Below are 13831 nucleotides of genomic sequence, written 5' to 3'. Positions count from 1 at the left end.
CCCAATACTCTTGGTAGAGATATAAAGTAATATAAAATATCAGAGTTCTTTATGTGGTTAAAGAATAAAGTTAATATTCTTTAAAATTAATCATTGCTGGGGTGAAATTTCTATCATGACAACACTGTGAACATTACTATAAGAAGAAAGCTTGAATAATATTTTATTTTATGTTTTTAAATTTAGTCTCAGTATTAGAAGCACATTTTTCTTTTCTTTTTTTTTTAATCAATTTATTGGGGCTCATACAATTCATCACAATACATAGATCAATTGTGTAAAGCACATCTATACATTTGTTGCCCTCATCATTCCCAAAATTCGCTAGCCTCTAATTTTCCTTTTTCCCCCCTCCCCTTCCCTTCCTCCTCCCCTCTCCCCCATGCACCCCTAATAATTTATAAATTATTATTGTATCTTATGTCAAAGCCAATCCAAATTTTATTCACACATTGTAACTTATGTACACCCACCTAGATAAGAGAAGTTGGACAAAGAAGCACATTTTTCTAGCCAAACAGTCTCACTATAGTGATTAGGAAATTTGTTTTATTAAAAATGTTTTTTGACAAAGTGCTGGAAAAATACAAAAGATCCACACACTGAACATTTGTCTTACATAAACTCATAATTGTAATATGAAAGCACAAATATAAAAACTTTCATAGTAATTGTCAATGGAAAGAGCAATTTTCAAATTACATTCTCAAGAGAGATCATTAAAAAGTTCCTCTCTTCTTGATTCCCACAATGAGTAAGAACCAAAATTTCACATGCTTTTCACATGCCTGCAATGCAAGTGGAATAAATTTGGTCCCTAAACACTAAACATTAATGATTGCCTGTTGTTGTCTATATTATTATGTTGTTTTTAGTTTTGTCCAGAGGGGCCAAAAATACATATAAAGTGGTATTGGTTGCACAAATAATGCTTTAAGGTGCATTGGAATATTCTGAAGTTTATTGTTGGATTGAAAGTGTTATTAAATATTAAAAGGCACACAGTAGTAGAAAAATGCACCTAACGTATCGTTGGGAGAAAGTCTTTGGAATTACACAAATATAACTTCTATACATTTCATCATTTAATAGAAAGTATAGTATTTCTCTTCTTTTTTGTATTGGATACTACCAGAGGTAGGTGATAAAAAGGATATAATTTAGAATCACTACTGCTTTATAAAGAATGTTGGAGCTTAAGGTGTGTTACAGGCCCATTCATAATTGTTTGCAATGTATTCTGACAAGCTTTGTGATAAAGGATTTAGTAGCTGCAAAAAAAGTATATAGGAGGAGCATCTGGTACTCTCTGGAAGGTAACAACAAGCCTTGAAGAAACAATGGTTCAACAAAATATAGAAAAATAGGTAGAGAAAGTTAGACACAGGAAATGGTGATAGAGAAAACCCTTCTGGGCAGAAGGTGAAGTATGTATAAATTCAGGAACCCATTATAATGACTAGGATAATTCAACATTTGTAATAGAGACAAGGGCACACAATTAACAATCGTTTTTACTTTATAATATTCTTATTAAAGGCTATAGAAGGAAAAGAAAGGGAAACACTTGACATGGGAAAAAAGAAAAAGCTCAAAAATAACATCAAACTCTGTGTGACGGAAAATAAGCAAGAACAGTGCCAATGAGTCAATTCCAAATCATAGCATTCCTGTATCAGGTTGACTAGCCTGCACATCTTTAAGGGGGAAGACAGTTTTCTCTTTGTCCCAAGGAACAGCTTGGGACAAATCAAGCTCAGTCTGAATCTTGTAGCTAGCAGCCCCATACCTAACCCCTCAATGCCATCAAGCACCTTACTAAACCGCATACCTAAAATGAACAGAATTCACATTTTTGTTTTTTTGTATCATGTTACATTTTCCATACTCAGCTCTAGTGATTCACAATTTGCTTCTGAATCAATATATTCAATCCATAATTTTATGAGTTACATTTACAACATGAGAGATCATTTTATGTATGTTATTAAGATCATGCGCATTCTTAATGTTACAATGCCCCCCTCCCTATTTTAAAAGAAAGCACAGCATAGGTTTTGCTTTCAATTGACTTTATGAATTATAATTGCCGCACTCTTCTTCCTTCTTTTACAATTCCCCAATGGACTGGACTGCCTGCCTGGACCAAGGCCCTTCACACTGACTGACACCAGAAGCAAGATCCATACAAAACCAGGATTCCACTCCAACTGAATTGAACATAATGCTCTGCTGATTCAGGGTCATCTTCTGATACATGAATTGATCAGTTTCTACAGGGTGAAGATTATTCAGCTACAGTGATTCTGGGGAAGTTGCTTGGAGCATAATTGTTTATCTGTTTCATGGCCAACGGCAATCATTCATCAGTCTCTGAGTTCATCCTGTTGGGACTCACAGATAACCCAAAACTCCAAGCCATTCTCTTCGGAGTCTTCCTAGCGGTCTACTTAGTGACTGTCGTGGGTAATCTTGGTTTGATTGTGCTCATTCAAGTTAGTCCTCAGCTCCACACACCCATGTATTTTTTCCTCTGTCATCTGGCATTTGTTGACTTTTATGGTACTTCCTCTGTTACCCCAAACACCCTAGTGAACTTTTTCCGTGAAATCAAAAGTATGCCGTTTTATGCATGTGCTACTCAGGTCTGTTGCTTTATCACATTTTCTGTTTGGGAACTATTTCTGCTCTCTGTCATGGCATACGATCGGTACGTGGCCATCTGTAACCCTTTACTCTATGTAGTTCTCATGCCACGGAAACTCTGCATTCAGATGGTCACTAGCACATATATTTATGGCTTTACCGTGGGAGTTGTACAGGTGGCGGCTACGTTCCACATGTCTTTCTGTGACTCTAATTTGGTCAACCAGTTCTATTGTGATGACGTGCCCTTGATTGCTTTGGCATGTTCTGAAACCCAGGTCAAAGAGTTGATGTTGTTAATTATCGCTGGATTCAACGTGTTTTGCTCTCTTATCATCGTTCTCATCTCCTATGTCTTCATTCTCGTTGCTATCCTGAGGAGCCAGTCTGCTGGAGGAAAACAGAAAGCCTTCTCGACCTGTGCTTCTCACCTATTTTCAATTACTATATATTACGGGACCTTAATATTTATGTACCTTCAGCCCAAGTCAAGCCATTCACTGGATAAAGACAAATTTGCCTCAGTGTTCTATGCAGTGGTGATCCCCATGCTAAATCCATTAATCTATAGTTTGAGGAATCGAGAGGTAGAAAATGCACTGAAACGAGTTATGGGGAAAAATGTATGATCCATTATGCATTGTGATCTCACTGACATAAGAACAAATTTAAATGCCAAGGGGTATTGATTGTACCTCATCTGGTACCTGAAATACCCTAGTGAACTTTTTTCAGGAAATTGAAAATATGCCATTTTTATGTAAGTGCTACCCAGGATCTGCTGCTTTATCAATGGTACAGTTTCCCCCAGTGCTCAGTTTTCTAAAATCTGATTCCTTGGAAACAAGTATTTTTCTTGCCCCTTGTTTTACCTTTTGTGATTTACACGTAGTAGCCTTTCTTAAATGCATATTCAGTTGCTGAATTCTAAAGTAGAACAAAGAAATATTGGCTTGGCTATCAGATGTTACAAGAGAGTTGAGGCACACAGCTTCATGAAATAATGGATTTATCTTTTTTTTTTTTTTAAACATTTTATTAGGGGCTCATACAACTGTTATTGCAATCCATACACACATCAATTGTGTAAAGCGCATTTGTACATCATTCTCAAAACATTTTCTCTCTACTTAAACCCCCGACATTAGGTCCTCATTTTCCCCTCCCTCCCTGCTCCCCCCTCCCTCATGAATGCTTGATAATTTATAAATTGGTATTTTGTCATATCTTGCCCTGTCCGACGTCTCCCTTCACCCACTTTTCGGTTGTCTGTCTCCCAGGGAGGAGATCACATATAGTTCCTTGTAATCGGTTCCCTCTTTCCTACCCATTCTCCCTTTACCCTCCCTGTTTCGCCACTCACATCACTGGTCCTGTAGGGCTCATCCGCCCTGAAGTCCCTGTATTTTCAATTCTTATCTGTACCAGTGTACCTCCTCTGGTCTAGCCAGACTTGCAAGGTCGAATTCGAGTCATGGTAGTGGGAGCGGGGAGGAAATATACAGGAACTAGAGGAAAGTTGTATTTCTCATGTTATATCGCACCCTGACTGGCTCATCTCCTCCCCGAGACCCCTCTGCAAGGGGATCTCCAGAGTCCTACTAATGGGCTTTGGATCTCCACTCCGCACTCCCCCCATCATTCACTATGGTAAGATTTTTTGTTCTGATGATGCCTTTTACCCGATCCCTTTGACACCTCATGGTTGCATAGGCTGGTGTGCTTTATCTTTTTTTCACTCTCATTGGCCATCCACTACATGTGAATACCAATTTACACCTGATTGTCTCAAATGTTTAATATGATAGACTATATTTATTTATCCAGAAGAAAGAGTGTATAGATTATCATACCAATGACCAGGGCTGCATTTAAGCCATTGGAAGTTATTATTCTCTCTGACACGGCAGTTTAAGAAGGCAGTTCCATATGTAAACTATGTATTTATTCAATGCAGTAGTGTCTTCCTGAGGATTAAAAGATAGTAAATAGCTCTAAATATCAGATTAAGGTATGAAGAATGACATTCTAGAAAACAGAAGAGAAAATAATGTCCATCCGCAAGGTATATCTTCTAATCCTTGTTTTGCAAACTTCCTATGCTATAGCTAATTTTCAGTAGCTAAACATTTATAATAGCATGCTATGGGCCCATTTCTCTTCCCCCAAATTCACTGTTCTTGTACATCTGTTACTCTCCATACCCTAACCAACCCTCCAGGCCTACTGACCTGTCTATGAATCAACATGTTTCACTGCCTCAGGACAGAAGTTCTGTATATAAAATGTACTGTCAGATGTTCTACCAACCGGAATGTTGTAACTAAGTAAAGATGAAAGGAGACACCAGTTCATGGCTAACATGAATAGTTCTTACATAATATAACAACCATCTGGACATTCCTTCTCACTGCTACCAAGTCAATTCCAACTCATAGTGATCCTGTAGGCCAGAGGATCAGTGCCCCAGTGGATTTCCAAAATTGTAAATCTTCACAGGAGTAGAAATCATTCTCGGAGTGGTTGGTGGTTTTGAACTGCTGAACTTGTGTTTAACAGCCCAATGTGTAACCCACTATGTCACCAGGGCTCTATCCATATAATACCCCATTACTTGGTTGTAGAGAATCCCTAACCCGTGCATACATGACATAGATCAAAAGAAAGAACTATGTGCAACAAACAACGCTTGAGAGATAGGCAGTATAAACATCTGAACTTCCTGTCTATATAAGGTATTTACATAATCCTGAAAATAAACTTTGTGGTTTTCATAGAGGAAAGGAAGTTTAAAATATCTTTCCTAAACAATAAGTGAATAGATTTCTCAGACTCATAGCATTGTGTTCAGGTTGGCAATTGTCTTTAAGCTTTCTGGAAATTGGATCACCTCTCTGTAGAAAAACTACATTTAGCATAATCATTTAAAATTAATAAGAAATAAAAAGTACAAAAAGGTACAGTGAATTTTGTAAAACTTCTGGTCAAGACATTTTTCTGAGATTATTAAATCCTTGATACCAAAAAGGAAAACCAAAATCAGTGGTACCGAATCAATCCAAATTCACAGGGAGAGTAGAAGTGCCCCATCAGGCTCTCTGTGCTGTCAGCTTGGGAGCAGCGGATTGCTTCATCTTTCAAACACAGAGCAGCTGGTTGAGTTTTTCTAGTTATCAGTCAAGCACCTAGTCGCTATTAAACCCTGGATGGTCATATTAAAGCCTCAAAGAATAATATTTCTTTGGTTAAGTATTCATATTTAAAAAATTGGTGCCCGGCTATTGAGACCTATAGCGTCTGGGGACTTAAAGGCTTGAAAGTAAACAAGCGGCCATCTAGCCCAGAAGTGACAAAGCCCACATGGAAGCAGCACACCAACATGTGTGATCATGAAGGGCCAAGGGGACCAGGCTTCAAACACCAAAGGCGGGGAGAAAAATCATATCCTTTTCAATGAGGGTGGTGTGTGATGGGGACCCAATGCCCATCTCTAGACAACTGGACATACCTTGCAGAGGGGTAGTGGGGAGATGAGTCACTTAGGGTTCAGTATAGCAGTAATGAAACCCACAACCTTCCTCTAGTTCTTAAACGCTTCCTCCCCCCAATTACCAGGACCCCAATTCTGCCTTGATGACCTGGTTAGACCAGATGATGTGCAACGGTACAGATGGGAATTGGAAACACAGGGAATCTAGGACAGATGAACCACTCAGGACCAGGGGTGACAGTGGCGATACCAGGAGGGAAGGGGGTGTAGAAAGGGGGAATGGATCACAGGGAGCTACATATAACCTCCTCTCTGGGGGATGGGCAGCAGAGGGGTAGGTGAAGGGAGACACCGGGCAGTGTAATATAAGATATAATAATAATTTATAAATTATCAAAGGTGCATGGGGGAGGGGAGCAGAGGAAGGGAGGGGGGGGGAAGGAAAATGAGCTGATTCTGGGAACGGGAACACAAGAGGCAAGCGAATTTTGGGAATGATGAGGGCAACAAATGTATAGATATGCTTTACGCAATTGATCTATGTATTGTGATGAATTTTATGAGCCCCAATAAATTGATTAAAAAAAAAAAGATTGGTCCTGTGTGTGTTTTTCCTAGGTGCTCTCAGCAATATCTTGTAAGGCATCTCCCTCAGGCAATGCTACAGATGTACTCCCCACCTGGCATTTAAGCTTGAACAGGTTGGTTAATTTGCTCAGTTGTGAGTTTTTTTTACTGATTGTGGATGAATACCCTCAGCTGGGGGTGGGGGGATCTATTGACTGGGGTGGCTCAATCGTTTCTAGGGGCTCAAGATCCTCCTCTTCTGGATCATCAGCCCATATGTTCCCATGCCATGTTTCAGGGTCCCAACTTTTTCCTATCAATGCCCTTATTAGATATTGCTGAGAGCACCCAGGAAACATCCTTACCACCCATTATTTCTGTTAGACCTGTACCTAAAATTAAGATTCACAGAACTCCTAAAGGTGTAGTTGATATGATTACTCAGGAAGAAGCACGCTACACTCACAAAAATCTGCTTGCATTTTTTATACATACAAGCAGAAGCCTGGAGAATATCCCTGGGAATGGTTACTAAGGGTGTGGAATACTGGTGCAAGAAATGTAATATTAGACAAGTCTGAGTTTCTGGATATGGGACCCCTAAGCACAGATTCTTCTTTCAATGTCTCAGCGAGGGAGGCTAAGAGAGGATCTAATTCCTTATTTGGTTGGTTCTCTGGTCTCTTGTTCTCTGATGGTCGGACCAGTGTGAGGCTGCCTTAGTTGGCAAGGCTCACTTCCTGTGAGACATCCCTGAGAAGCAGCCACATGGACCTACCCTAAAGCAGCCCTGGGTGCTGGAGCAGCCGTGTGAAGGCCCCTACCAGCGCTGACATGCTTACACGCTCACTGATTTGTTTAAAAAACAAAAAAGAACCTTCCATTAATCCCACATGTGTTTATCAGCCAGGTTGGCACAATAAACTTGAACTATCACACTCACACTCATCTAGTGAAGTACAGTGAACAGGAAGTTTCTCTTTTAAGCTCGCTGAGACAGAATGCTCTTTAGTCAGTTCCAACTTATAGTGATCTTTCTGGTAGAATAGCTCCACCAGGTTTCCAAGACCGATCTTGATGTATGGTGTTGGTTAAGAGTACTGACTATACCATGGATCCTCAGAAGGAGGAACAGATCTATCTTGGAAGAAGTAAAGCTATATTACTTCTTGGAAACCCTATTGGTAAGGCTTTAGCTCTACACTTTTAAAATGTTTATTGTGCCAACTAACTAGCACTTCACAACAAAACAATAATTTTTAAAGAAGCACACTGACACTTTTTTCTTTGACAGAGTGACTGGTAGGTTTCAATCAACCTTTTGGTTAGCAGTGCTTAACTGTTGCACCACTAGACGTCTTAAACCTGCTTGAAAACCTGATAATTCATTCAGATCATAAGATTCTAAAATAATCTAATTGCAGTACATTCTAATTATTGGGAAATTAGGTACAAATATGAGAATGATCACTTTGCATTGCAAACTCCAAACTGTATCTTACATAATGACAGCAAGTCATTATTATTGCTAGGGCAATTTCAACCTATAGTTCCTTGATTTGACAAAGTAGAATAGCCCCTTAAGGTTTCCTGAGCTGTACCCTTTAAAGAAAACAGTCATGTCTCTAGGGCTTTGTCACCAGGAGCTGCTGAGAAGTTTAAACTACAGACCACTGGGTTAGCAGCTAAGCATGCTATATAGTTACATGTTATCAAGTCTGCCATACCACCTCCTGAAGTAATTTGATAGTAAAATGATATTTAAAAACTCACTGATTATTATTTTATGAAATGTCAAAATAGTGAAAGCACCTCAAATGACTAATTTTTAATTACATGTAATGATCTTACAAGGATGATTGATTAAGTAGCAGGCAATGGTAAATGACATTATAATCTAAGATAATTTCTATTTAAACAAATAAGAAAACTTAGATCTTTAAAAATCCACATTTTATAACTCACATTTTCCCAATTATTTTTATTTCCTTCACTCCCATTGAGTTGATTTGAATTTGTAGAAACCTTATAGGACAGAATACAACTGCCCTGTAGATTTCCAAGACTGTAAACCTTAATGGAAGTAGAAAGTCTCTTCTTTCTCCCGAGGAGAGGGTGCTGCTTTAGAACTGCTGACCTAGTAGTGGTTTGCAGATCAACTCATAACCCCCTGCATCAGAACTAATGAAATTATATTTGTTTTTAAAAATCTGGCAATGACATGTTTAAATATGGATACTTTTCTACATCAGAATACGCTTTATTTTTAACACCTATAGTGTTAAAAAATAAACAAAAGGTATAAATAATTATCATTCTGATAGTACATCTCACCAATATATTAGATTTGCTTGATTTGAGTAAACACAGCTATCCAAATAATTGACTGGCAAGTAGTAGAACCACAGTAGGCTTTATTCCTCTGAATTAAAGACAAATAAGTCTTGTGAGTTTGAAAGGCTAATCTTGAATTACATATGTCCAACACTCATTTGTGAACATCCACAGAACAAAGAGTTATAAGCACATCTTATAACTGAAATGTTTTTCTAAATATTTAATAGAGGAGCTTGTTTAGTCATCAGAGCAAAATAATAGACTGGGCTTTATTGTTTATTGGATACAGAGGGGCATACACTTTAAGTCAGTTACCCAAGAGTATATAGCTTATCAGGGAAGGACATGGATATTTAAACTTAAGCAGTCATTCTCAAGTCCCAAGTGCTAACCAATACATACTGCAATCTTTGCCTGGGATGCACATGGATTTGTACTTGAACACAGATTTGGTAGTCTGTAAGGGCTTGGTTGCCTGAACAAGACTCTTTACAACATACTGACTTTCCAAATGTGGTTCCGGCACTTGTAGATAATGTCATTGTCTGTTGAAATAATTGTCAACTCTTCAGTCAGGTTGGGGGGAAGTGATGAGAAATGTATGCAAGAGACCTTTTTAATCTATTTCCATTTAACACGGTATCTTTATTATCATTTTCTTAATTTCAAAATCTTTAAGGTTTCACAAGCTTTACCCAAGGCTTTCTTTGAGGCTTCTTTGACTTCTTTGTTCCTTAGACTGTAAATGAGAGGGTTCAACATGGGGATCACCACAGTATAAAAGACAGAAGCCATTTTGTCTGTGTCCAGGGAGTGGTTTGATTTAGGTTGTAGGTACATGAAGATTAGGGTGCCATAGAAAATAGTAACGGCCATCATATGGGAGCCACAGGTGGACATGACCTTACGTCGCCCCTGGTTGGAGCGTATCCTTAGGATGGCAGCAATGATAAAGATGTAGGAGATGAGAACAATCGACGAGGAACAGATCATATCGAAGCCAGCAAAAGCAAAGATCAGAATTTCCTTCACGTGTGTGTCCGAACAGGACAAAGCTAAGAGGGGAAGGTCATCGCAATAGAAATGGTTGATTACATTGGGCCCACAGTAAATGAGACGGAAGGTGATAATGGTATGGAAGAGGGCAACCAGAAAGCTATATATATATGGAACAGCGACTAATTGAATACAGACTCTTTTTGACATCAGGACTGAGTAATGCAGGGGACTACAGATGGCTACATAGCGATCATACGCCATGGAGGCTAAAAGGAAGCACTCGGTGATCATGAAGGTCAGGAAGCAGCCCAGCTGTGCTGCACAAGCGTGGAAAGGAATCGTGTTGCGTTCCACAACAAAGTTCACCATCATCTTCGGGGTGATGGCAGAGGAGTAACAAAGGTCTACAAAGGCCAGGTGGCTGAGAAAATAGTACATAGGTGTGTGGAGTCTTGTGTCAATCCTGATTAAGATAATCAATCCAATGTTTCCAAGAACTGTGACCAGATAGATAATTAAAAATATCACAAAACAGGGGGCCTGAAGCTCTGGCCGATCAGTAATTCCTTTGAGAATGAATTCAGTGACATACGTGATATTAGCAGCAGCCATTTATTCCTGTGGATGTTGCTGTAGTTGAATAAAAAATGGTAAACCTCATGATGACTGTCAGTGTTGAGGAAAGATGATTTATAGAGGTCTTGTCAACTTTGAATGATGTCACCAAGTGCAAGCAAGGGTGCCCTCTAGTTTCAGAATAATCATCTTAAATGTTATTTTTCTTTCTAATTTTAGAAAATAAGGCATGATCTTGGTTAAAACAAATATAATATTACCTAAATTGAACCACTCATTGATAGCAGCCACTGCTGTATCTCGGTGTATTTGCAACCACTGTCTTGCTTTTCCACACACATGAAAATATGATGGGAGTACTTGGGTGGTACAAATAACTCACACATCAGATTATGGAGCAAAATGTTGGAGGTCCAAATTCACACAGTGGTGCTCTGGAAGAAAAACCAGGTGATCTACTGCTAAAAAAATCCAGCCACTGAAAAGTCCGTGGGAGTTCTAATAAGGTCACTCACCATGAATCGGACACCAACTGGCTCTTTTCTTTACTTGCATATGGTACTTAAGCATATTCAACTTTTTATCAAAAAAGAGTCTTTGATTTTTATTACAACCATGAAACTGTGATTAGAATCTTACCTAGAGAAAATTATAGTGCTACCATATATAACATCATAGTAAAATCAACCACCTTGACTGAAAGACGGAGGCAGGGAAAGAAGTTGATGTGTAGTTGTCTTTTGTTTTGTTTTGTTTCGCATACAATGGCAACATACAAGTTTTTCTCCTACTGCTCTAATAAGACCTTACGGTTAATAGTGGACCCAAAGTGCTTGTCAAACCAAGTCAGAGGAAATGATGCAGAGAGACTAATCCATCAATTAAATAGATTTGTATCTACCAGAGTAGATATTTACTACTAAGTAAACTAAGTACTTAAGTAGCCATCATTGGTAGGACTAAAGGGGCACAGGAGGTAGCATATGCAGCTACAGTTGGAACCCCAGCAGCGATAAAAGGAAAAAGAAGAGAAACAAAGTACCTTGTAAGATTCCGAGAATTTGCCCATGAATTTTGAAAATTCAATGAAGCAATTCTACTCTGCATGCATAACTTTGCATTGAGGGCCTCACCAGGAATCAGAATCAATTCAATATCAACTAGCAATAGTATATACTTCTAGATTATTTTATGAATTCCTATAATTCTTTATCAATGATTTTCAATTACTTTACCATCCATGTGTCATCATCTATACAATCAGTTCACACCTTTCAATTTTGAGAATCACTTAAAAGCCTTGCTATATTGATGCCAGGTTGCCTCAGTAAGCACCGTCTTCTTTTCTGAATAGTACCTTTCCTAAACTCGACTTTGGCTAGCCAACTTGTACCAATTCAATGAGAAACTCTGAGGGGACAGTCTCCTCACTTCAGTAATTTTTTTAGAGCTTAGATGATTGCCAACCCATTGACACTCAATTGATTTTGACTCATAGTGATCCTATATGGGATTTCTGAGACAGGAAGTCGTTAGGGAGTATACAGCAATGTCTTTCTCCCTCAGAGTGTCTATTGCGGTGAACAGCCCAACAGCTGGCTCACAACACCAACATTGCTAACAAGTGTAAGGAGCTCTGATGGCACTGTCTGATAATATTTGGACTGCAATAACTCTGCCAACTTCTCCAGGGGAGAAAGACGCAGCTGTGTGCTTTCCTAAAGATTTACAGTCTCAGAAGCCCTATATAGGACAACTATGGGTTAAAATCCACTCTGTGACAGTGGGTTTTCCTAGTGATTGCAAAACACCACATTTGAGAACAATTTGTTAAGTGCTGTGAAGTCATTTCCAGTTGATAAAAACTCTACGTACAACAGAAAGAAACACCCCTTGGTCCTGCGCCGTCCTCACAATTGTTCTTACGTCTGAGCCCCTCAATGCAGCCACGGTGTCGATCACCTTGTTGAGATTCTTCTTTTTTTTTGTTGCCTCACTACCCTGGAGATGTCCTTCTCCAGGAACTGAGTTACTAAATTAAATTATGTAAATGGAAACCGGAGCTTAGTTACACCATCAAAATCATATTTATTTTTTGGGTTTATTTTACTTGCCTATGGAGCGATTAATTTGAGTACATAACTCCACTATGCCAATAAAATTATAATTGGAATATGCATACTACTGCCTGCATAAAAGGACACATAGGATTATACAGCCAAAGATGGTTTTATGGGAATCAATTTGTCAGTCATCCATATCCATATCTGCTTCTTTCTGAAACTAATTAGAAGGCACCTGTGGCCTTTGCAATTCACCTTCCCTTTTATAATCTGCCTTTCTTGTCCTTTGCAAAGGAAAAGCATGCTTCACACCAATAAGGAGCCTTACTATGCTCCCAAGTGTCCTAGAGATAAAAATATTTGAGGGTTAAACAATTGGGCAATTAGATGATTCCTTTCATCAAGTCTTTATAAATACAACCCTCAAGTCATCAAGAGTTAAATTTTAAGTAAAGGTTATTTTTTAAGCTTACTCCTTTGATCATTATAAGTCAGAATCAACTTGATGGCTTGAAGGATTTTGATTTTTTTATGATTATTTGTCAAAAGTGGAAAAGTGGATGTGTGTGGATGAGTTATTCCCTCACTATTACCACTACTACTACTCCTATATTTGTTTTGTTAAAAAAAAATCACTGCCATTGAGTCGATGCCAACTCAGTGACCTAAACAACAGGGTTTCTGAGACTGAAACTCTTTCCAGGATTGGAAAACCCCATCTCTCTCCTGCAAAGCCACTGGTGGTTTTGAACTGCTGACCTTTTGATTAGCAGCCCAAAAGATTACCGCTATGCCACCAGAAACCTCCATATATTTTTTTAATTTGTTTTCTATACATTTGCTTTATGTATGGGTAAAATATAAAGATAGATTTTGAGGGTAATGAAATGAAAATCCGGATTTATAAAAAAGGAAAAAAAATATACTCTCCAACTCTGAAAAAAAAATTCTGAGTGGCATAAACAGTTCGATTCTAAGCTACTATCCAGGAGGTAGACAGTTCAAATCCACCTGGAAGCAAATGGGAAGACAGACCTGGCGATGAGCTTCTCTAGTATCGCAGTCTAGAAACCTTGAGAAACAGGTGGACTCTACACGTATGGAGTCTTTAGGAGGCAGAATGAGAACCCTTGAGAAACAGGTGGACTCTACA

At 38.7% G+C, this 13831-nt stretch overlaps 2 protein-coding genes across 2 annotated transcripts; one reads left to right on the top strand and one right to left on the bottom strand.

The window, feature by feature from the left end:
- The first annotated feature begins 2345 nt into the window (after window positions 1-2345).
- On the top strand, window positions 2346-3275 carry LOC101645715 (olfactory receptor 5AL1). Its single transcript, XM_004717858.1, has one exon. It carries the CDS (start codon window positions 2346-2348, stop codon window positions 3273-3275), a length of 930 nt encoding a protein of 309 aa, XP_004717915.1.
- Window positions 3276-9691: 6416 nt separating this feature from the next.
- On the bottom strand, window positions 9692-10651 carry LOC101644757 (olfactory receptor 1038). Its single transcript, XM_004717855.1, has one exon. The coding sequence runs from the start codon at window positions 10649-10651 to the stop codon at window positions 9692-9694; it is 960 nt and encodes a 319-aa protein (XP_004717912.1).
- Window positions 10652-13831: the final 3180 nt, after the last annotated feature.

Source organism: Echinops telfairi, unplaced genomic scaffold (assembly GCF_000313985.2).
Source record: "Echinops telfairi isolate 266 unplaced genomic scaffold, ASM31398v2 ScPeMD7_60;HRSCAF=208, whole genome shotgun sequence".
Classification (NCBI taxonomy): domain Eukaryota; kingdom Metazoa; phylum Chordata; class Mammalia; order Afrosoricida; family Tenrecidae; genus Echinops; species Echinops telfairi.
Note: the sequence above shows the minus strand (reverse complement) of the source record. Positions and strands in the feature narration are given on the sequence as shown.